Source organism: Bombina bombina, chromosome 3 (assembly GCF_027579735.1).
Source record: "Bombina bombina isolate aBomBom1 chromosome 3, aBomBom1.pri, whole genome shotgun sequence".
NCBI lineage: Eukaryota > Metazoa > Chordata > Amphibia > Anura > Bombinatoridae > Bombina > Bombina bombina.
In genome coordinates this window covers 352034984-352059471 of record NC_069501.1, presented here as the reverse complement: position 1 = coordinate 352059471, position 24488 = coordinate 352034984, and the positions used below count along the sequence as shown (strand labels likewise).

At 39.7% G+C, this 24488-nt stretch overlaps 1 protein-coding gene across 3 annotated transcripts in view; it reads right to left on the bottom strand.

Annotated features, from left to right (window-relative positions):
* Window positions 1-24488, bottom strand: part of SYTL5 (synaptotagmin like 5) — a 407166-nt gene that overhangs the window by 125322 nt on the left and 257356 nt on the right. For 2 of the 3 annotated variants that reach the window (XM_053706464.1, XM_053706466.1), the window contains one exon: window positions 13383-13439. The exons of the other annotated variant lie outside the window; for it this stretch is intronic. In XM_053706464.1, the coding sequence (XP_053562439.1) occupies window positions 13383-13439 (57 nt within the window). The remainder of the gene's footprint in view (window positions 1-13382; window positions 13440-24488) is intronic. 3 annotated transcript variants of the gene reach the window in all.

The window sequence follows — 24488 nt, the reverse complement described above, 5'->3', positions numbered from 1 at the left end:
TGTTATATAGCTCCTCCCCTAACTGCCATATCCAGTCATTCGACCGAAAACAAGCCGAGAAAGGAGAAACCATAGGGTGCAATGGTGGCTGTAGTTTAAATTTAAAAATTATCTGCCTTAAAATGACAGGGCGGGCCGTGGACTGGATACACCACAAGAGAAATAAATTTATCAGGTAAGCATAAATTGTGTTTTCTCTTGTAAGGTGTATCCAGTCCACGGATCATCCATTACTTGTGGGATACCAATACCAAAGCTAAAGTACACGGATGAAGGGAAGGACAAGGCAGGTACTCAAACGGAAGGTACCACTGCCTGTAAAACCTTTCTCCCAAAAATAGCCTCCGAAGAAGCAAAAGTATCAAATTTGTAGAATTTTGAAAAAGTATGAAGCGAAGACCAAGTCGCCGCCTTGCAAATCTGTTCAACAGAAGCCTCATTTTTAAAGGCCCAAGTGGAAGCCACAGATCTAGTAGAATGAGCTGTAATCCTTTCAGGAGGCTGCTGTCCAGCAGTCTCATAGGCTAAGCGGATTATGCTTCTTAGCCAAAAAGAAAGAGAGGTTACCGAAGCCTTTTGACCTCTCCTCTGTCCAGAGTAGACAACAAACAAAGCAGATGTTTGACGAAAATCTTTAGTAGCTTGTAAGTAAAACTTTAAAGCTCGAACCACGTCCAGATTGTGTAATAGACGTTCCTTCTTTGAAGAAGGATTAGGACACAAGGATGAAACAACAATCTCTTGATTGATATTCTTGTTAGATACCACCTTAGGTAAAAACCCAGGTTTGGTACGCAGAACTACCTTATCCGTATGGAAAATCAGAAAAGGAGAATCACAATGTAAGGCAGATAACTCAGAGACTCTACGAGCCGAGGAAATAGCTACCAAAAAAAGAACTTTCCAAGTTAAAAGTTTGATATCTATGGAATGAAGGGGTTCAAACGGAACTCCTTGAATAACCTTAAGAACCAAATTTAAGCTCCATGGTGGAGCAACAGGTTTAAACACAGGCTTGATTCTAACTAAAGCCTGACAAAATGCCTGAACGTCTGGAACATCTGCCAGACGCTTGTGCAAAAGAATAGACAGAGCAGAAATCTGTCCCTTTAAGGAACTAGCTGACAATCCTTTTTCCAAACCTTCTTGGAGAAAGGATAATGTCCTGGGAATCCTGACCTTACTCCATGAGTAACCCTTGGATTCACACCAATAAAGATATTTACGCCATATCTTATGGTAAATTTTCCTGGTGACAAGCTTTCGTGCCTGTATTAAGGTATCAATGACTGACTCGGAGAAGCCACGCTTTGATAAAATCAAGTGTTCAATCTCCAGACAGTCAGTCTCAGAGAAATTAGATTTGGATGGTTGAAAGGACACTGAATTAGAAGGTTCTGTCTCAGAGGCAGAGTCCATGGTAGAAAGGATGACATGTCCAGTAGATCTGTATACCAGGTCCTGCGTGGCCACGCAGGCGCTATCAAAATCACCGATGCTCTCTCCTGCTTGATCTTGGCAATCAGTCGAGGGAGCAGAGGAAACGGTGGAAACACATAAGCCAGGTTGAAAGACCAGGGCGCTGCTAGAGCATCTATCAGCGTCGCCTTGGGATCCCTGGACCTGGATCCGTAACAAGGAAGCTTGGCGTTCTGGCGAGACGCCATGAGAACCAGTTCTGGTTTGCCCCAACGATGAATCAATTGTGCAAACATATCCGGATGGAGTTCCCACTCCCCCGGATGAAAAGTCTGACGACTTAGAAAATCCGCCTCCCAGTTCTCTACACCTGGGATATGGATAGCTGATAGGTGGCAAGAGTGAATCTCTGCCCAGCGAATTATTTTTGAAACTTCTAACATCGCTAGGGAACTTCTTGTTCCTCCTTGATGGTTTATGTAAGCCACAGTCGTGATGTTGTCCGACTGAAATCTGATGTACCTCAGAGTTGCTAACTGAGGCCAAGCCTGAAGAGCATTGAATATCGCTCTCATTTCCAGAATATTTATTGGAAGGAGTGTCTCCTCCTGAGTCCACGATCCCTGAGCCTTCAGGGAGTTCAAGACTGCACCCCAACCTAAAAGGCTGGCATCTGTTGTTACAATTGTCCAATCTGGCCTACGAAAGGTCATACCTTTGGACAGATGGACCCGAGATAGCCACCAGAGAAGAGAATCCCTGGCCTCTTGATCCAGATTTAGTAGAGGGGACGAATCTGTGTAATCCCTGTTCCACTGACTGAGCATGCATAGTTGCAGCGGTCTGAGATGTAAGCGTGCAAACGGCACTATGTCCATTGCCGCTACCATTAAGCCGATTACTTCCATGCACTGAGCCACCGAAGGGCGCGGAATGGAATGAAGAACACGGCAGGAATTTAGAAGCTTTGATAACCTGGACTCCGTCAGGTAAATTTTCATTTCTACAGAATCTATCAGAGTCCCTAGGAAGGAAACTCTTGTGAGTGGGGATAGAGAACTCTTTTCCTCGTTCACTTTCCACCCATGCGACCTCAGAAATGCCAGTACTACGTCCGTATGAGACTTGGCAATTTGGAAGTTTGACGCCTGTATCAGGATGTCGTCTAAATAAGGGGCCACTGCTATGCCCCGCGGCCTTAGGACCGCCAGAAGCGACCCTAGAACCTTCCTAAAGATTCTTGGGGCTGTAGCTAATCCAAAGGGAAGAGCTACAAACTGGTAATGCCTGTCTAGAAAGGCAAACCTGAGAAACCGATGATGATCTTTGTGTATCGGAATGTGAAGATAAGCATCCTTTAAATCCACTGTAGTCATATATTGACCCTCCTGGATCATAGGTAGGATGGTACGAATAGTTTCCATCTTGAATGATGGAACTCTGAGGAATTTGTTTAAGATCTTTAGATCCAAAATTGGTCTGAAGGCTCCCTCTTTTTTGGGAACCACAAACAGATTTGTCCCTGTCCCTGTTCCTCCTTTGGAACAGGATGGATCACTCCCATAACTAGGAGGTCTCGTACACAGTGTAAGAATGCCTCTCTCTTTATCTGGTTTGCAGACAATTGTGAAAGGTGAAATCTCCCTTTTGGGGGGGAAGCTTTGAAGTCCAGAAGATATCCCTGGGATATAATTTCCAACGCCCAGGGATCCTGGACATCTCTTGCCCACACCTGGGCGAAGAGCGAAATTCTGCCCCCTACTAGATCCATTATCGGATAGGGGGCCGTTCCTTCATGCTGTCTTAGAGGCAGCAGCAGGCTTTTTGGCCTGTTTACCTTTGTTCCACTTCTGGTTTGGTCTCTAGACCGTCTTGGACTGAGCAAAAGTTCCCTCTTGTTTTGCATTAGAGGAAGTTGATGCCGCACCTGCCTTGAAGTTTCGAAAGGCACGAAAATTAGACTGTTTGGCCCTTGATTTGGACCTGTCCTGAGGAAGGGCATGACCTTTTCCTCCAGTGATATCAGCAATAATCTCCTTCAAACCAGGCTCGAATAGGGTCTGCCCCTTGAAGGGAATGTTAAGCATCTTAGATTTTGAAGTCACGTCAGCTGACCATGATTTAAGCCATAACGTCCTGCGCGCCTGTATACCAAAACCAGAATTCTTAGCCGTTAGTTTAGTCAAATGAACAATGGCATCAGAAACAAAAGAATTGGCTAGCTTAAGTGCTCTAACCTTGCCAAGTATGTCATCCAATGGAGTCGCTACCTGTAAAGCCTCTTCCAGAGACTCAAACCAGAACGCCGCAGCAGCAGTGACAGGAGCAATGCATGCAAGGGGCTGTAGGATAAAACCTTGTTGAATAAACATTTTCTTAAGGTAACCTTCTAATTTTTTATCCATTGGATCTATAAAAGCACAACTGTCCTCGACAGGGATAGTAGTACGCTTTGCTAGAGTAGAAACTGCTCCCTCCACCTTAGGGACTGTCTGCCATAAGTCCCGTGTGGTGGCGTCTATTGTAAACATTTTTCTAAAAATAGGAGGGGGAGAGAACGGCACACCTGGTCTATCCCATTCCTTATTAATAATTTCTGTAAACCTTTTAGGTATTGGAAAAACATCAGTACACACCGGCACTGCATAGTATTTATCCAGTATAGTATTTATCCAGTCAACACAATTTCTCTGGCACTGCAATTGTATCACAGTTAAAGCAGTTAAAACCTCCCTGAACATGCGGATGTGTTCAAGCTTAAATTTAAATGTAGAAATATCAGTCAGGTATCTTTCCTGAATCAGAAACATTACCCACAGACTGAAGCTCTCCTTCCTAAGCTTCTGCATATTGTGAGGCAGTATCAGACATGGTTCTTAAAGCGTCAGTATGCTCTGCATTTTGTCTAACCCCAGAGCTATCTCGCTTACCTCTAAATTCAGGTAGTCTGGCTAATACCACTGACAGTGTATTATCCATGACTGCCGCCATGTCTTGTAAAGTAATCGCTATGGGCGCCCTAGATGTACTTGGCGCCATTTGAGCGTGAGTCCCTTGAGCGGGAGTCAAAGGATCTGACACGTGGGGAGAGTTAGTCGGCATAACTTCCCCCTCGTCAGATTCCTCTGGTGATAAATTTTTTAAAGACAGAATATGATCTTTATTGCTTAAAGTGAAATCAGTACATTTGGTACACATTCTAAGAGGGGGTTCCACCATGGCTTTTAAACATAATGAACAAGGAGTTTCCTCTATGTCAGACATGTTTGTACAGACTAGCAATGAGACTAGCAAGCTTGGAAAACACTTTAAATCAAGTTAACAAGCAAATATAAAAACGGTACTGTGCCTTTAAGAGAAACAAATTTTGTCAAAATTTGAAAAACAGTGAAAAAAGGCAGTATATCAAACGAAATTTTTACAGTGTATGTAATAAGCTAACAGAGCATTGCACCCACTTGCAAATGGATGATTAACCCCTTAGTTAAAAAAACGGATCAAAAAAACGATATAGACGTTTAACAGTCACAACAAACTGCCTGTTGTGGCCCTACCTTCCCCAATAAACGACTTTGGAAAGCCTTTGAGCCCTTTAGAGATGTCCTATAGCATACAGGGGACTCCTGAGGGAAGCTGGATGTCACAGTTTGTAATTTTAACTGCGCAAAAAAGCGCTAAAATAGGCCCCTCCCACTCATACTACAACAGTGGAAAGCCTCAGGAAACTGTTTCTAGGCAAAATTTAAGCCAGCCATGTGGAAAAAAGTTTTATCACCAAAGCATGTATAAAAACGATTAAACATGCCAGCAAACGTTTTATATTGCAATATTATAAGGGTATTACCCCTGAGAGTAAACATGATACCAGTCGCTATTAAATCACTGTATTCAGGCTTAACTTACATTAATCCGGTATCAGCAGCATTTTCTAGCATTTCCATTTCTAGAAAAAATTGTAACTGCACATACCTCATAGCAGAGTAACCTGCACGCCATTCTCCCGCTGAAGTTACCTCTCTCCTCAGACATATGAGAGAACAGCAATGGATCTTAGTTACAACCTGCTAAGATCATAGAAAACTCAGGCAGATTCTTCTTCTATTTAATGCCTGGGATAAAATAGTACACTCCGGTACCATTTAAAAATAACAAACTTTTGATTGAAGAAAAAAAACTAACTATTTTTCACCACTCTCTCTTACTACCTCCATGCTTGTTGAGAGTTGCAAGAGAATGACTGGATATGGCAGTTAGGGGAGGAGCTATATAACAGCTCTGCTGTGGGTGTCCTCTTGCAACTTCCTGTTGGGAATGAGAATATCCCACAAGTAATGGATGATCCGTGGACTGGATACATCTTACAAGAGAAACATTATTTTGATTTTTAACAACTTGCTGCTATACCAGTTATGTATATTGTTTAAATAGGTTTTAATAACACTATTTCCAAATAAACATGGGGGGAGTCAATGCTTTTAAACAATTATGTTGGCTATTGTGACAACGGCAGATTGTCTCTCAAACAGATGCTGAAATACTAACTACATTTTTCTGATGACTTGTTAAATTTTGGTGCTGGACTATTTAGTATCTCAATTCTGTAGGCATTTTATCCAGTAAACTGAAAATTGGTTGACCATCTAATAAAGTAAGTTTAATATGTGATTTTATTCTTGGATTTTTAAATGAGTTTCCAGGATGTTTTAAGCTAATAATGTAGGTTTCTATTGGTGTAAGAAAGAGGAACTCTATCCCGGGAGCACTGTATTCTGGTTGCATAATGAAGGCCACTAATTAGGCACCATATTTGATTATCTCTTGTCTCTCATCAGGAGTTAAAATTGGGGACAGGTTTATTTAATGATATATGTTCTGCTTTAGTCATTAGTATTTACGTCTTTATGGCAAGGAAATTACATTATAATGTTTTCCCTTTTCCCCTAATGTAGTGGGCTACATCATCCAGGCAAGAAAGTCTGCATTTAAAAATGATTGTTTAGATTATATCAGGTTAAGAACAAATTTGAGAACTACTATTTATCGCAAAATTATATTATCAGTTAAAATAAGGGAAGACAAATTTGAATGTCAGGATCTACCCATAAATAAAACAGGGCTAGACACATATAATTTAGGTAGCCTAAACTGGCTGCCTTAACGACTGCCTTGATCTGATGATTTGTCATACCCTGTATTAAAACATATCTTATTTTTTCCTACATATTGTTTTAAGAATTGAAGAAAATATGCTATAATACACATGTCCATCCCTTGCTTAATTAAAAATGAACAACAGACTCTCCTGCTTCAAGAGCTTTCTCATTTATATTTTCAAAGCATTAGACTTTTGTGGTGCACATCATCCATTCCTTTTCAAGTAGAAACTTGAAAAACATCAATATAATCCCAAGTGCTGACTACTGGGCTCAAGGTAACAGCCTGTGAATATCTTACTATTGACTTTTTTCTCTTGTAGGAAAGATTAAGTTTAATATTTTACAATTTACGGATATGTGCAAAAGAAAAGGAAATAAAGACCTATAAGGTAACACATTGAGAATACACATTTATACATAAAGTATAAAGCTTTTAGTGATTATCTCAGATAGATCTGTTCAGCCTAAGGCCCTGGGGCCACAATGCTGCCATACAGTGAATTTGTTTAATCTGGACCTACGTCTCGATATTGAATGTTTGTATCTGAAAATAGTTATAGCATTTTCAGTGTAGCATCTGCCTATTATTCCATACTACTCTTATACATTTCCACATTTGTAAATAACAATCTAAACTGACAAAAACCTGATGTAGGGGAATAGATTAATATGCTCTTCTGCAACTGGGTCATTGCTGCCCATTGTGTATTAGATATGTGCAATCGGAGGTTTCGGATACCTCTGAATGCGGAAGGCGGCAGCCGCTCATGCTGTTCGGCTATTTGTGGAGCCAAATGTATTCTGTGACACTGCAAAACACTAAGGTCTGGATTTGCACAGATTTTAGTGTGTTGCACTTTCACAAGAATAAATTTAACGCCAAAAATAGCCGAATGGAACAAGCAGCTGTCACCTTCCACATTCAGAGGTATCCGAAACCTCAGATTGTACATATCTACTAGTGTCTATGCTTCTCGGCCTATGTGGATACGTACATTTGCACATTTGGGAAAGCATAAGAAATGCTGTCTATTTCAAGTGCTGTTCAATTCAAATTTATTTATTTAGAAGCATATAGTACAATTTTTAGAACTTGTTCTTGGCTCTCTGAAAAATAACCATTTAAAAAGGTTAAACTTCATGATCCAATCATAAGCAACTAGCCTTAATAAATAAATGTATAAGCTAGATCAATAATTCATGAGCATTTATTTAAAGGGACAGTCCACACCAGAATTGTTGTTGTTTAAAAAGATAGATAATACCAATTCTCCAGTTTTGCATAAACAACACAGGTATAATAATACACGTTTTTACCTCTGTAATTATCTTGTATCAAGCCTCTGCAGATTGCCCCGTTATTTCAGTTCATTTGACAGACTTGCATTTTAGCCAATCAGTGCTCACTCCTCTGTAAATTCACATGCGTTAGCTCAATGTGAAACGCATAAACTTATGCCCTCTAGTGGTGAAAAACTGTGAAAATGCTTTCAGATTAGAGGCGGCCTTCAAGGTCTAATAAATTAGCATATGAACCTCCTAGGTTTAGCTTTCAACTAAGAATACCAAGAGAACAAAGCAAAATTGGTGATAGAAGTATATTGGAAAGTTGTTTAAAATTACATTCCCTATTTAAATCATGAAAGATTTTTTTGGACTTGACTATCCCTTTAGTGATTTTTTTCACAAAATATTTTATTATCAGACACAAAAAAGGACCAATATTCACTAAAGACTTCAATTCAAGATTACATTTTTTGGAAAAAAAAATATTTAAAAGTCCTTTAATGTTACCAAATATCTCACCTTTTTTTTTCCCTGTGTAGCAGAGATCTGTAAATACATATGAAGCTTTCAATAGTGCAGTCTATTAAATAGACTGTCTAGTGTAAAAATAAAATGCACTATTTCATTACAGAATTGTTTTTAAAATGAATCCATGCTTTTACTATGTGCTTAACCTTGCAAAAGGGTTTAGACATATTTGTCCCGATAAACTAAAGGCCTCTGGGCTGACGAGATCATTAAAGAATGCTCACCAGTATTTCTATTTCCCTAAAAGACAAAAGAAGACACAGAGCGCATCCCACTCTAAGTGTAACACCGTTTTAATAGAACAGAAATCATAGTGTATAAATCACACGTACAAGATGAACAAAGTTAAAAAGCACTATCACCAAGTTTGAGTCCTTAACTCCTGATGCTTGTGGGTGTGTTCTGCGTCACCCCGTCGGCTATGTCCTCTGGAAAGCTTCCGGAAAGCCGTAAGGGGACTCGCCTATTTGCAAACACAGGCTCAGGAGTCTCCGACAACGTGAAACCTATTGGATTCACGAACTCCAAAGTCTAAATACTTCTAGTGTTAAAGGTTTAAACATTGATTTAGATTTACAAGCCTTTATGTAGTAGCCCATTCTAACAGAATGTAGTTGCTCCTTGAGCCACCTTTCTTATACTTATAGTTTCACATATTCTTTTATAAAATAGATTGTTCCCATTTCAGTATGTATTTTTCACTCAGTATTTTACATTCAATCATTAATATTTATTATTCATTATTTTATATTGGTATATATAAGAATTTATTTAATTTATTTAATTTTAAATGTATATCTTTTGTATTAATTGTATATTGTCAGCTCCCATTATAAATATACCTTGGTAATGAGTATACTTCCAAAGATGTTTTAACATTATAATATCGACAGGTAGATGAGAGGTTAATATCAAAGAATTTGTCAAATTTTGTAAATCAAGTACCAAATAGATTGTAAAAAATGTTTGCTTCATTTTATCCGAATGGTCATTTTTTATATAAATTTTAATCAAATGAGTTTGCCTTTTGTTATTAATTTTAAATTGTAATTGATTTTATGAATAAATAATCTTAATCTATGTTATATATGTATTTGATTCAGTGGATACTACAAAAAAGACCAGACCGGTGTTATAGGAATGTGCAGCCTCGCTTTCAGGTCATTGACGAACTCACAGCCAATGAAATCATCACCTCAGGAGGCGCGCCTGACCCGGGTCTTTTAAAAGGATCCACAACTACACAGTGCTATACTTCCTCTTGAAAAAGTCAGGTCGCAGCCTGAAGAAACGCGTTGAGGCCGCACTAGCACGGTATCCGGGACACTGCAACTCTGGTGCCGACTATAGAGTATCCCCCGACACGGCGAGTCCGCTTACGGATTAACGGAAGCTTTCCAGAGGACATAGCCGACGGGGTGACGGAGAACACACCCACAAGCATCAGGAGTTAAGGACTCGAACTTGGTGATAGTGCTTTTTAACTTTGTTCATCTTGTACGTGTGATTTATACACTTTGATTTCTGTTCTATTAAAACGGTGTTACACTTAGAGTGGGATGCGCTCTGTGTCTTCTTTTGTCTTTTAGCTTTTCTTACGATCAGGAACACAGCCCTGTATCTCACTCTGGAGTTGCACCCACTCGCCACACCGAACTTGGGAAGTATTTTTACCCCTTGTAATCCAGTTCTTTCTTAATTTGTATTGTTGTTCTTAATCTGTATAGGCATTTTTTATTGTAATGTGAGACATTCAATTGGATAATAAGTGTTATATGGACCAGTGTATAACTTGCTATTCCTAAATTTTATACTGTATATGGTTGGGTTCAAATTGCCTGCTGTTTTTATAAAACCTAAGTACAGAGTCATTACATTGGCTAAAATATCTACACCCGGTTATACTTATTTCTTCTTGATTATATTCCCATATGGGTTAAATAGAAAATACTAGATTCCTTTAAGACCAAAAGTGGAATTAAGTTTGTTTCTGGGAAGCGCAGTTTTTTGGTCTAAATTTCTATTTCCCTGATGGAATGATCTAAAGCCACATTTTACCCTGAATACAGGGTGTTTCGTTAAGGGGCGTATACTGCATTTTCATATGGGAAGGAGATACATACATTACATAAAGGGCACAATTAAAATCATAATTTTAATTTTTATACAAAATTAATAATTGAACAATTCACAAAAAAATATGCAGGGACAAATTGTAAAAAAACACACAAATATGATTTTTGATGACCAATTCTGTTTTTGATGCACCATAACGTGCATCAAAAACAAAATTGGTCACCAAAAATCATATTTGTTTGTTTTTTGCATGGGTGCATTTCAATTTTAAATAGAAGCATTTTTGTATTATACCTCCATTAGCAAAAATGCTTCTAGTAAAAGTTCTTACTGTTTTTCAGCAGAAAACACCACACCTACTTTTGAAATACAATTGCATCAAACAAGCTAATGCATTCAAAATATTTTCAAATAAATTAAATTTAAAGGGACACTGAACCCAAATTGTTTTCTTTTGTGATTCAGATAGAGCATGAAATTTTAAGCAACTTTCTAATTTACTCCTATTATCAAATTTTCTTTATTCTCTTGCTATCTTTATTTGAAGTAAATTTGAATGTAAGTTTAGATGCCAGCCCATTTTTGGTGAACAACCTGGGTTGTCCTTGCTGATTGGTGGATACATTTATCCACCAATACAGAAGTGCTGACAAGAGTTCTGAACCAAGAAAAAAGCTTAGATGCCTTCTTTTTCAAATAAAGATAGCAAGAGAACGAAGCAAATTGATAATAAGAATAAATAAGAAAGTTGCTTAAAACTGCATGCTCTATCTAAATCACGAAAGAAAAAAATTGGGTTCAGTGTCCCTTTAATTTAAAGTTATTTATTGTCCTTTTAACCCCCGTCGGCACTGCAATGGTATGACCTAGGTTTCCCTATGTTTAAAAGTCTGTTGTTTATCTGCTGACTCCAGTTAGGAGCAACTAGAATTACTATAATCTCCCACTTAATGTCCCTGAGGTTATAATGAATAGGTTATCAAGGGAGTATTAGATTTGGCTATAGAGAGGATTTATTGAAACACATGAATAAGATGAATTCTAGTAATTAAGTGTTAGTGTAAACCATTTGTTATGGACTTTTCCTGTCAGTCTAGAATGGCAGAAAATAATACTAGCTAGCACTGCTGTTTTGTGAGAAGAATGGATCCAGTCAGTAGGGAATTATTACATTAAAGATCTAAGTATATTTTTAGAAGAGCAAAATATCTGAAATCATTGCTTGCACCTAGAGAATATTCATTGGGAAATAGGGTTAGAGGTTTTGTACCTTGTTTAGTTGCAAGGCATGCAGCTCCAGTAAAAAATGTGAGATATGGATTCTATGTGAAAGGACAGCAATTTGAGATCAAACAAACCCTTAGACATACTGGTAAAAGCACAATCTACTCACTGAAGCTTTCCTATATTAATAATATTATTTATTTGACCCCAGATTCTGTATAACTGGGTACTTAACTACACTAATGCATGGTAAAAATATAGATATATAAAACAGACTAGACAATATAAATTAATACAGTTGGCAGAGGGACATAAATAGTATTTAGAATAAATGTGCAGGCCGGAAGGGCAAAAGTACATAAAATAAAGTGTATCCAATATAGAGAAAAGCAAATATTGGCCATTATTTAGTCTTAAGGTATTTTAAGGAGATCCATAATCCAGCCCCTAAAAGCCTTCTATATTGGCAAATTAACAAATCAATAAGAATTGTAGAAGAGGTGATTACATGAGATTTGTGTCATTGTTATGGTTTGAAAGAATATATATCCTACACTGAATAAAAACGGTTTAAATAATGAGTTGGATTTAAAACCTTTTTAATGGATATCTTGAAAAATGTCAGATAAGCTGTGTAATGAGACCTTTTATGTAAGATTTAGGGGCTGTTAAAATATTCTGTAATACATGTGTAGTACTCAATCACTGATATATATAAAAAATCTAAATAAAGTGATAATATACAAAACAATAAATAAAGTTGGCTACAAAAGGCAAAAGGATACCCTTGTTTCAGTGCTGTGACAAATCCCAGCTGGAAGTGTTAGGGCGGGATTTAATGTCCTGGTGAAACCCACATATTTTATTTCATGCTTTAGATAGAGCACACAATTTTAAACATCTTTTCAATTTACTTCTATTATCAGTTTTGCTTCATTCTCTGGTATCCTTTATTGAAGAAGCATAATTGCATTACTGGGAGCTAGCTGAACACACCAGTAAGCCAATAATAAGCAGCATATATGTGCAACCACAAATCAGCAGCTAGCTCCCAGCTCCTGAGCCTACCTAAGTATGATTTTCAACAAAGGATACCAAGCGAACAAAACAAATTTGATAATAGAAGTAAATATCTTAATCATGAAGGATTTTTTGGGGGGAATCATGAAGGGAAACTTTGGGGTTTCAAATCCCTTTAAAAAGAAAGTTGATAAAAACTAACAGGGATGTGGCAAGGGACACTAGTTGAAGAAGACGTTTGCAGGTAAAGCTAAACATAAAAATAGAAAAACTGATTATTTTTAACAGGGTATTGTGAATTAATGGCACTAAAGAATTGGTTGCAGCATTTTTAAATTAATAATTGAGTGTCCCTTAAGGACTGAAAGCTCACTGGCTGATTAGTAGAACTTGCATTGCTCTAATGATGGACAGTGCCATGCATTTACCATAAAGAGAAACAAAAAAAGAATTTCAATGCAGAAAATAAAACAATGTCAGTACATTGTAAGATGCTTTAGACAATAAAAAGAGAAAAAAAATCCTGTTAATATTTATTGCCCCAAAACTTTCATGTTTTCACATGAACACAATTTAACAGAAAGAATGCAAAATGATAGACTAAGTAGGATAAAACACAAGCTGAAAAAATAAATAATGCAGAAAGTGGCAACTAGAGGAAAGTGAACTCACTGTATCAGCATCTGCGTCAGGAACATTTAAGTGGGTCCATTTCCTGTCTGAGATTGCCTTTCAAGGAGGGAAGAAAAGTGCAAACAGTAACATAGATAAAAGCATTAGATATAGATGAAGTGAGATGCAGAATGGTATCATGCAATTACCTGCAAGGAAATCATGTGATCACAAAGAATATTGCACAAGGTAAGTGTTTTAACCTGTTACCTGGGTCATTTTAGTTACACCTTTTGTATTGGTACCAACAGAATTTGATATATGTTAGTTTTGGAAATGAAAGAAAATTATATATTAGCTCATTTCTCTTCATGTGTAATTTGAAAACCTTCACAAGCTAGATCTTCTTGCCCAGAGATACTCACTCTATTCCCAGTTAACAGGTTAAAACAGAAGGCTGAAAAACCCAAATCAACACCAAACACCATAGGTTATGTAGCAGCATTCAGCTGTTTTTAGCGCTGAATATATTGGTGTTAAAGTGCACCACACACATATCTAAACAACAAGTTTTACACATAACTACTTTTTTATACATACATTTGCATACAGAAGAAATTATTCACAATGTGATTTCAATGAAAGAACCATTTAAAAAAGTGCATAGAAGTTTAGAATTATCAGCAAGTTTTCAACAAAGCAAACCTATATCTACATGATAATTCATAATCAATATGACAATAAACCTTCTAAACACTTACGCCTAGATTTAGAGTTGGGCGGTAGCCGTGAAAACCAGCGTTAGAGGCTCCTAACGCTGGTTTTTAACGCCCTCTGGTATTTGGAGTCAGTCAGGAAAGGGTCTAACGCTCACTTTCCAGCCGCAACTTTTCCATACCGCAGATCCCCTTACGTCAATTGCGTATCCTATCTTTTCAATAGGATCTTTCTTACGCCGGTATTTAGAGTCGTGGCTGAAGTGAGCGTTAGAAATCTAACGACCAAACTCCAGCCGCAGAAAAAAGTCAGTAGTTAAGAGCTTTTTGGGCTAACGCCGGTTCATAAAGCTCTTAACTACTGTGCTCTACAGTACACTAACACCCATAAACTACCTATGTACCCCTAAACCGAGGTCCCCCCACATCGCCACCACTCGATTAAATTTTTTTAACCCCTAATCTGCCGACCGCCACCTACGTTATACTTATGTACCCCTAATCTGCTGCCCCTAACACCGCCGACCCCTATATTATATTTATTAACCCCTAATCTACCCCCACAACGTCGCCGCCACCTACCTACACTTATTAACCCCTAATCTGCCGAGCGGACTGCACCGCTACTATAATAAAGTTATTAACCCCTAATCCGCCTCACTCCCGCCTCAATAACCCTATAAGAAATAGTATTAACCCCTAATCTGCCCTCCCTAACATCGCCGACACCTAACTTCAAACATTAACCCCTAATCTGCCGACCGGAGCTCACCGCTATTCTAATAAATTTTTTAACCCCTAAAGCTAAGTCTAACCCTAACACTAACACCCCCCTAAATTAAATATAATTTAAATCTAAAGAAATAAATTAACTCTTATTATATAAATTATTCCTATTTAAAGCTAAATACTTACCTGTAAAATAAACCCTAATATAGCTACAATATAAATAATAATTATATTGTAGCTATTTTAGGATTTATATTTATTTTACAGGTAACTTTGTATTTATTTTAACCAGGTACAATAGCTATTAAATAGTTAAGAACTATTTAATAGCTAAAATAGTTAAAATAATTACAAAATCACCTGTAAAATAAATCCTAACCTAAGTTACAATTAAACCTAACACTACACTATCAATAAATTAATTAAATAAAATACCTACAATTATCTACAATTAAACCTAACACTACACTATCAATACAGGGAGTGCAGAATTATTAGGCAAGTTGTATTTTTGAGGATTAATTTTATTATTGAACAACAACCATGTTCTCAATGAACCCAAAAAACTCATTAATATCAAAGCTGAATAGTTTTGGAAGCAGTTTTTAGTTTGTTTTTAGTTATAGCTATTTTAGGGGGATATCTGTGTGTGCAGGTGATTATTACTGTGCATAATTATTAGGCAACTTAACAAAAAACAAATATATACCCATTTCAATTATTTATTTTTACCAGTGAAACCAATATAACATCTCAACATTCACAAATATACATTTCTGACATTCAAAAACAAAACAAAAACAAATCAGTGACCAATATAGCCACCTTTCTTTGCAAGGACACTCAAAAGCCTGCCATCCATGGATTCTGTCAGTGTTTTGATCTGTTCACCATCAACATTGCGTGCAGCAGCAACCACAGCCTCCCAGACACTGTTCAGAGAGGTGTACTGTTTTCCCTCCTTGTAAATCTCACATTTGATGATGGACCACAGGTTCTCAATGGGGTTCAGATCAGGTGAACAAGGAGGCCATGTCATTAGATTTTCTTCTTTTATACCCTTTCTTGCCAGCCACGCTGTGGAGTACTTGGACGCGTGTGATGGAGCATTGTCCTGCATGAAAATCATGTTTTTCTTGAAGGATGCAGACTTCTTCCTGTACCACTGCTTGAAGAAGGTGTCTTCCAGAAACTGGCAGTAGAACTGGGAGTTGAGCTTGACTCCATCCTCAACCCGAAAAGGCCCCACAAGCTCATCTTTGATGATACGGCCCAAACCAGTACTCCACCTCCACCTTGCTGGCGTCTGAGTCGGACTGGAGCTCTCTGCCCTTTACCAATCCAGCCACGGGCCCATCCATCTGGCCCATCAAGACTCACTCTCATTTCATCAGTCCATAAAACCTTAGAAAAATCAGTCTTGAGATATTTCTTGGCCCAGTCTTGACGTTTCAGCTTGTGTGTCTTGTTCAGTGGTGGTCGTCTTTCAGCCTTTCTTACCTTGGCCATGTCTCTGAGTATTGCACACCTTGTGCTTTTGGGCACTCCAGTGATGTTGCAGCTCTGAAATATGGCCAAACTGGTGGCAAGTGGCATCTTGGCAGCTGCACGCTTGACTTTTCTCAGTTCATGGGCAGTTATTTTGCGCCTTGGTTTTTCCACACGCTTCTTGCGACCCTGTTGACTATTTGGAATGAAACACTTGATTGTTCGATGATCACACTTCAGAAGCTTTGCAATTTTAAAAGTGCTGCATCCCTCTGCAAGATATCTCACTATTTTTTACTTTTCTGAGCCTGTCAAGTCCTTCTTTTGACCCATTTTGCCAAAGGAAAGGAAGTTGCCTAATAATTATGCACACCTGATATAGGGTGTTGATGTCATTAGACCACACCCCTTCTCATTACAGAGATGCATATCACCTAATATGCTTAATTGGTAGTAGGCTTTCGAGCCTATACAGCTTGGAGTAAGACAACATGCATAAAGAGGATGATGTGGTCAAAATACTCATTTGCCTAATAATTCTGCACTCCCTGTAAATTAATTAAATACAATATCTACAAATAAATACAATGAAATAAACTAACTAAAGTACAAAAAATAAAAAAGAACTAAGTTACAAAAAATAAAAAAATATTTACAAACATTAAAAAAATTTCAACAATTTTAAACTAATTACACCTACTCTAAGCCCCCTAATAAAATAACAAAGCCCCCCAAAATAAAAAAATGCCCTACCCTATTCTAAATTAAAAAAGTTCAAAGCTCTTTTACCTTACCAGCCCTGAACAGGGCCCTTTGCGGGGCATGCCCCAAAGAATTCAGCTCTTTTGCCTGTAAAAAAAACACATACAATACCCCACCCCCAACATTACAACCCACCACCCACATACCCCTAATCTAACCCAAACCCCCCTTAAATAAACCTAACACTAAGCCCCTGAAGATCTTCCTACCTTATCTTCACCATACCAGGTTCACCGATCCGTCCTCGGAAATCTTGATCCAAGCCTCGGAAGTGTTGATCCAAGCCCAAGCGGGGGGCTGAAGAGTGACGTCCATCCTCGGGCTGAAGTCTGGATCCAAGCGGTGGCTGAAGAAATCCATCATCGGGCTGAAGTCGGAAGTCCATCATCGGGATGAAGTCTTCTATCAAGCCGCATCTTCAATCTTCTTTCTTCTGGAGCGGAGCGGAGCCATCTTCTTTCCAACCAACGCGGATCCAACCTCTTCAACCGACGCCTACTCGCCGAATGAAGGTTCCTTTAAGGGACGTCATCCAAGATGGCGTCCCTCGAATTCTGATTGGCTGATAGGATTCTATCAGCCAATCGGAATTAAGGTAGGAATATTCTGATTGGCTAATGGAATCAGCCAATCAGAATCAAGTTCAATCCGATTGGCTGATCCAATCAGCCAATCAGATTGAGCTCGCATTCTATTGGCTGTTCCGATCAGCCAATAGAATGCGAGCTCAATCTGATTGGCTGATTGGATCAGCCAATCGGATTGAACTTGATTCTGATTGGCTGATTCCATCAGCCAATCAGAATTTTCCTACCTTAATTCCGATTGGCTGATATAATCCTATCAGCCAATTGGAATTCGAGGGACGCCATCTTGGATGACGTCCCTTAAAGGAACCTTCATTCGGCGAGTAGGCGTCGGTTGAAGAGGTTGGATCCGCGTCGGTTGGAAAGAAGATGGCTCCGCTCCGCTCCAGAAGAAAGAAGATTGAAGATGCGGCTTGATAGAAGACTTCATCCCGATGATGGACTTCCGACTTCAGCCCGATGATGGATTTCTTCAGCCGCCGCTTGGATCCAGACTTCAGCCCGAGGATGGACATCACTCTTCAGCCCCCCGCTTGGGCTTGGATCAACACTTCCGAGGCTTGGATCAAGACTTCCGAGGACGGATCGGTGAACCTGGTATGGTGAAGATAAGGTAGGAAGATCTTCAGGGGCTTAGTGTTAGGTTTATTTAAGGGGGGTTTGGGTTAGATTAGGGGTATGTGGGTGGTGGGTTGTAATGGTGGGGGGGGGGGTATTGTATGTTTATTTTTTTTACAGGCAAAAGAGCTGAATTCTTTGGGGCATGCCCCGCAAAGGGCCCTGTTCAGGGCTGGTAAGGTAAAAGAGCTTTGAACTTTTTTAATTTAGAATAGGGTAGGGCATTTTTTTTATTTTGGGGGCTTTGTTATTTTATTAGGGGGCTTAGAGTAGGTGTAATTAGTTTAAAATTGTTGTAATATTTTTCTAATGTTTGTAAATATTTTTTTTTATTTTTTGTAACTTAGTTCTTTTTTATTTTTTGTACTTTAGTCAGTTTATTTCATTGTATTTATTTGTAGATATTGTATTTAATTAATTTATTGATAGTGTAGTGTTAGGTTTAATTGTAGATAATTGTAGGTATTTTATTTAATTAATTTATTGATAGTGTAGTGTTAGGTTTAATTGTAACTTAGGTTAGGATTTATTTTACAGGTGATTTTGTAATTATTTTAACTATTTTAGCTATTAAATAGTTCTTAACTATTTAATAGCTATTGTACCTGGTTAAAATAAATACAAAGTTACCTGTAAAATAAATATAAATCCTAAAATAGCTACAATATAATTATTATTTATATTGTAGCTATATTAGGGTTTATTTTACAGGTAAGTATTTAGCTTTAAATAGGAATAATTTATTTAATAAGAGTTAGGGTTAGACTTAGCTTTAGGGGTTAATCCATTTATTACAGTAGCGGCGAGATTCGGTCGGCAGATTAGGGGTTAATAATTGAAGTTAGGTGTCAACGATGTTAGGGAGGGCAGATTAGGGGTTAATACTATTTATTATAGGGTTATTGAGGCGGGAGTGAGGCGGATTAGGGGTTAATAACTTTATTATAATAGCGGCGCGGTCCGGTCGGCAGATTAGGGGTTAATAAGTGTAGGCAGGTGGAGGCGACATTGTGGGGGGCAGATTAGGGGTTAATTAATATAATATAGGGGTCGGCGGTGTTAGGGGCAGCAGATTAGGGGTACATAGGGATAATGTAAGTAGCGGCGGTTTACGGAGCGGCAGATTAGGGGTTAAAAATAATATGCAGGGGTCAGCGATAGCGGGGGCGGCAGAATAGGGGTTAATAAGTGTAAGGTTAGGGGTGTTTAGACTCGGGGTACATGTTAGGGTGTTAGGTGCAGACGTAGGAAGTGTTTCCCCATAGAAAACAATGGGGCTGCGTTAGGAGCTGAACGCGGCTTTTTTGCAGGTGTTAGGTTTTTTTCAGCTCAAACAGCCCCATTGTTTTCTATGGGGGAATCGTGCAAGAGCACGTTTTTGAAGCTGGCCGCATCCGTAAGCACCGCTGGTATCGAGAGTTGCAGTGGCGTTAAATTATGCTCTACGCTCCCTTTTTGGAGCCTAACGCACTGAAAACCCTGCCATTCTGTGAACTCTAAATACCAGCGGTATTTAAAAGGTGCGGCCAGAAAAAATCACGCGTAGCTAACGCACCCCCTTGGCCGCAAAACTCCAAATCTAGGCGATAGTCCTTGCTGAAATATGCTTTAAGTGTGGCTGATATCATGTGATACCGCTGGCGCATGAATGAGCGTTGACTGCATGTGCACACACACTACTGTCCTACTGACAGTAATTGACATGCACAGTAAAGTTATGATGAAAGCTGTTATAACTATATAAATAAAGCACCTTTTTAAGAGGTATTATACTGAAAAAAACTAAATTTATGCTTACCTGATAAATTTATTTCTCTTGTGGTGTATCCAGTCCACGGATCATCCATTACTTGTGGGATATTCTCCTTCCCAACAGGAAGCTGCAAGAGGAACACCCACAGCAGAGCTGTCTATATAGCTCCTCCCCTAACTGCCACTACCAGTCATTCGACCGAAGACAAGCAAGAGAAAGGAGAAACTATAGGGTGCAGTGGTGACTGTAGTTTAAAAATAAAAAACACCTGCCTTAAAATGACAGGGCGGGCCGTGGACTGGATACACCAAAAGAGAAATAAATTTATCAGGTAAGCATAAATTTTGTTTTCTCTTGTAAGGTGTATCCAGTACACGGATCATCCATTACTTGTGGGATACTGTTACGGTTACCCTTAGTCTCGCTGAGAGATGGACCGCTTAGTAGCCTGGATCCCTATTGCTAAAGAGGGGAGAAGCTGCTTTCCATAGTATTCTATATGAGTCTCGCAAATATAGAATAATCTCCCTTAGCTGCAGTACAGCTAGGATACCCTTCTGCCCACAAAAACGAGTCAACGCTGCGATTGAGGGTCAAAACAAGAACTCAGGACTGGGATGCCCAGCCTGCTTTTTATTAAGGTTACATGCACACAGGGCACTCCCAGGGGGAGAGGGGGGGAAGCACAAAATCCCCCATCACACATTTAGATAGAGAGCACTGTCCTTTGACAGGCCACAATAGGATTACAGTACTTAAGATAACAAGTTTACAAGTTCATCTTATCAATTAGCAGTCTGGCTCCAGAGGTGGTTAGACAATAGTTTCTAAAAGCTGAAAAAAAAGAGTTAACTCTTTATGAAATGAAACTTGTTACGGTTTTCTTGGAGCCCTTCTTAGGCGCTGGCTTGCTGGTTCAGGCATTGCTGCTGGGAAATAAGCTTTTCACAACAAAATAACTAATGCTTCTGTAACAGATACCAATACCAAAGCTATAGGACACGGATGAAGGGAGGGACAAGGCAGGCGCTTAAACGGAAGGCACCACTGCCTGCAAGACCTTTCTTCCAAAAATAGCCTCCGAAGAAGCAAAAGTATCAAATTTATAGAATTTTTAAAAAGTATGAAGCGAAGGCCAAGTCGCCGCCTTACAAATCTGTTCTACAGAAGCCTCATTTTTAAAAGCCCATGTGGAAGCTACCGCTCTAGTAGAATGAGCTGTAATCCTTTCAGGAGGCTGCTGGCCAGCAGACTCATAATCTAAGCGTATTATACTCCTTAGCCAAAAAGAAAGAGAGGTTGCCAAAGCCTTTCGGCCTCTCCTCTGTACAGAGTAGACAACAAACAATGCAGATGTTTGATGAAAATCTTTAGTAGCTTGTAAATAAAACTTTAACGCACGAACCACGTCAAGATTGTGTAAAAGACCTTCCTTCTTTTAAGAAGGATTAGAACACAGTGACGGTACAACAATCTCCTGATTGATATTTTTATTAGATACCACCCTAGGTAAAAAAACAGGTTTGGTACGTAACACTACCTTATCTGCATGAAAAATGAGATAAGGGGAATCACATTGTAAAGCAGATAACTCCGAAACTCTTCGAGCCGAGGAGATAGCTACTAAAAACAGAACCTTCCAGGATAAGAACTTAATATCTATGGAATGCAAAGGTTCAAACGGAACCCCTTGAAGAACTAAATTTAAACTCCAAGGCGGAGCAACAGGTTTAAACACAGGCTTGATTTTGACTAAAGCCTGACAAAACGCCTGCACATCTGGAACCTCAGCCAGACGTTTGTGCAAAAGAATAGACAGAGCAGAAATCTATCCCTTTAAGGAACTAGCTGACAAACCCTTCTCCAATCCTTCTTGGAGAAAAGATAATATCCTAGGAATCCTGACCTTACTCCATGAGTAACCCTTGGATTCATACCAATGAATATATTTACACCATATCTTATGATAGATTTTCCTGGTGACAGGCTTTCGCGCCTGTATTAAGGTATCAATGACCGACTCTGAGAAACCACGCTTTGATAAAATCAAGCGTTCAATCTTCAAGCAGTCAGCCACAGATAAACTAGATTTGGATGGTTGAAAGGACCCTGAAGTAGAAGGTCCTGTCTCAGAGGCAGAGTCCATGGTGGAAAGGATGACATGTCCACCAGATCTGCATACCAAGTCCTGCGTGGCCACGCAGGTGCTATCAAAATTACCGATGCTCTCTCCTGTTTGATCTTGCCAATCAGACGAGGGAGCAGAGGAAACGGTGGAAACACATAAGCCAGGTTGAAGGACCAAGGCGCTGCTAGAGCATCTATCAGCGCTGCCTTGGGATCCCTGGACCTGGATCCGTAACAAGGAAGCTTGGCGTTCTGGCGAGACGCCATGAGAACCAGTTCTGGTTTGCCCCAACGTTGAATCAACTGTGCAAAAACCTCCGGATGGAGCTCCCACTCCCCCGGATGAAAAGTCTGTCGACTTAGAAAATCTGCCCCCCAGTTCTCTACTCCTGGGATATGGATAGCTGATAGATGGCAAGAGTGAATCTCTGCCCATCGAATTATCTTTGAAACGTCCAACATCGCTAGGGAACTCCTTGTTCCCCCTTGATGGTTGATGTAAGCTACAGTCGTGATGTTGTCCGACTGAAATCTGATGAACCTCACTGCCGCTAGCTGAGGCCAAGCCTGAAGAGCATTGAATATCGCTCTTTGTTCCAGAATGTTTATTGGAAGGAGTGCCTCATCCTGAGTCCACGACCCCTGAGCCTTCAGAGAGTTCCAGACTGCACCCCAGCCCAGAAGGCTGGCATCTGTTGTTGCTATTGTCCAATCTGGCCTGCGGAAGGTCATACCTTTGGACAGATGGACCTGAGATAGCCACCAGAAAAGAGAATCCCTGGTCTCTTGATCCAGATTTAGTAGAGGGGACAAATCTGTGTAATCCCCATTCCACTGACTGAGCATGCAGAGTTGCAGCGGTCTGAGATGTAGGCGGGCAAACGGAACTATGTCCATTGCCGCTACCATTAAGCCGATTACTTCCATACACTGAGCCACCGAAGGGCGAGAAGTATAATAAAGAACACGGCAGGAATTTAGAAGTTTTGACAACCTGTCCTCTGTCAGGTAAATCCTCATTTCTACAGAATCTATCAGAGTTCCCAGGAAGGAAACTCTTGTGAGAGGGGATAGAGAACTCTTTTTTTCGTTCACTTTCCACCCATGAGACCTCAGGAATGCCAGAACAATGTCCGTATGGGACTTGGCAATTTGGAAATTCGATGCCTGTATCAGAATGTCGTCTAAGTAAGGGGCTACTGCTATGCCCCGCGGTCTTAGGACCGCCAGAAGTGACCCCAGAACCTTCGTAAAGATTCTTGGTGCCGTAGCTAACCCAAAGGGAAGAGCCACAAACTGGTAATGCCTGTCTAGGAAGGCAAACCTGAGAAACCGATGATGATCTTTGTGTATCGGAATGTGAAGATAAGCATCCTTTAAGTCCACGGTAGTCATGTATTGACCCTCCTGGATCATAGGTAGGATGGTTCGAATAGTCTCCTTCTTGAAAGATGGGACCCTGAGAAATTTGTTTAGGATCTAAGATTGGTCTGAAGGTTCCCTCTTTCTTGGGAACCACAAAGAGATTTGAATAGAAGCCTTGCCCCTGTTCCTCCTTTGGAACTGGGTGGATCACTCCCATTACTAGGAGGTCTTGAACACAATGTAAGAATGCCTCTCTCTTTATCTGGTCTGCAGATAATTATGAGAGGTGAAATCTTCCTTTTGGGGAAGAAGCTTTGAAGTCCAGAAGATATCCCTGGGACACAATTTCCAACGCCCAGGGATCCTGGACATCTCTTGCCCAAGCCTGGGCGAAGAGAGAAAGTCTGCCCCCTACTAGATCCGTTACCGGATCGGGGGCTGATCTTTCATGCTGTCTTAGAGGCAGCAGCAGGCTTCTTGGCCTGCTTACCTTTATTCCAGGCCTGGTTAGGTCTCCAGACCGGCTTGGACTGGGCAAAATTTCCCTCTTGTTTTGCATTAGAGGAAGTTGATGCCATGCTCGTCTTAAAGTTTCGAAAGGCACGAAAATTAGTTTGTTTGGTCCTTTATTAGACCTATCCTGAGGAAGGGCATGACCTTTTCCTCCAGTAATATCAGAAATGATCTCCTTCAGTCCAGGCCCGAATAGGGTCTGCCCCTTGAAGGGAATGTTGAGAAGCTTAGACTTTGAAGTAACGTCAGCTGACCAGGATTTAAGCCATAGCGCCCTACGTGCCTGAATAGCAAAACCTGAGTTCTTAGCCGTTAGTTTGGTTAAATGAACAACGGCATCAGAAACAAATGAATTGGCTAGCTTAAGCACTTTAAGCTTGTCAAGTATATCATCCAATGGAGTTTCTCCCTGTAAGGCCTCTTCCAGAGACTCAAACCAGAAGGTCGCAGCAGCAGTGACCGGGGCAATGCATGCAAGAGGCTGGAGAATAAAACCTTGTTGAATAAA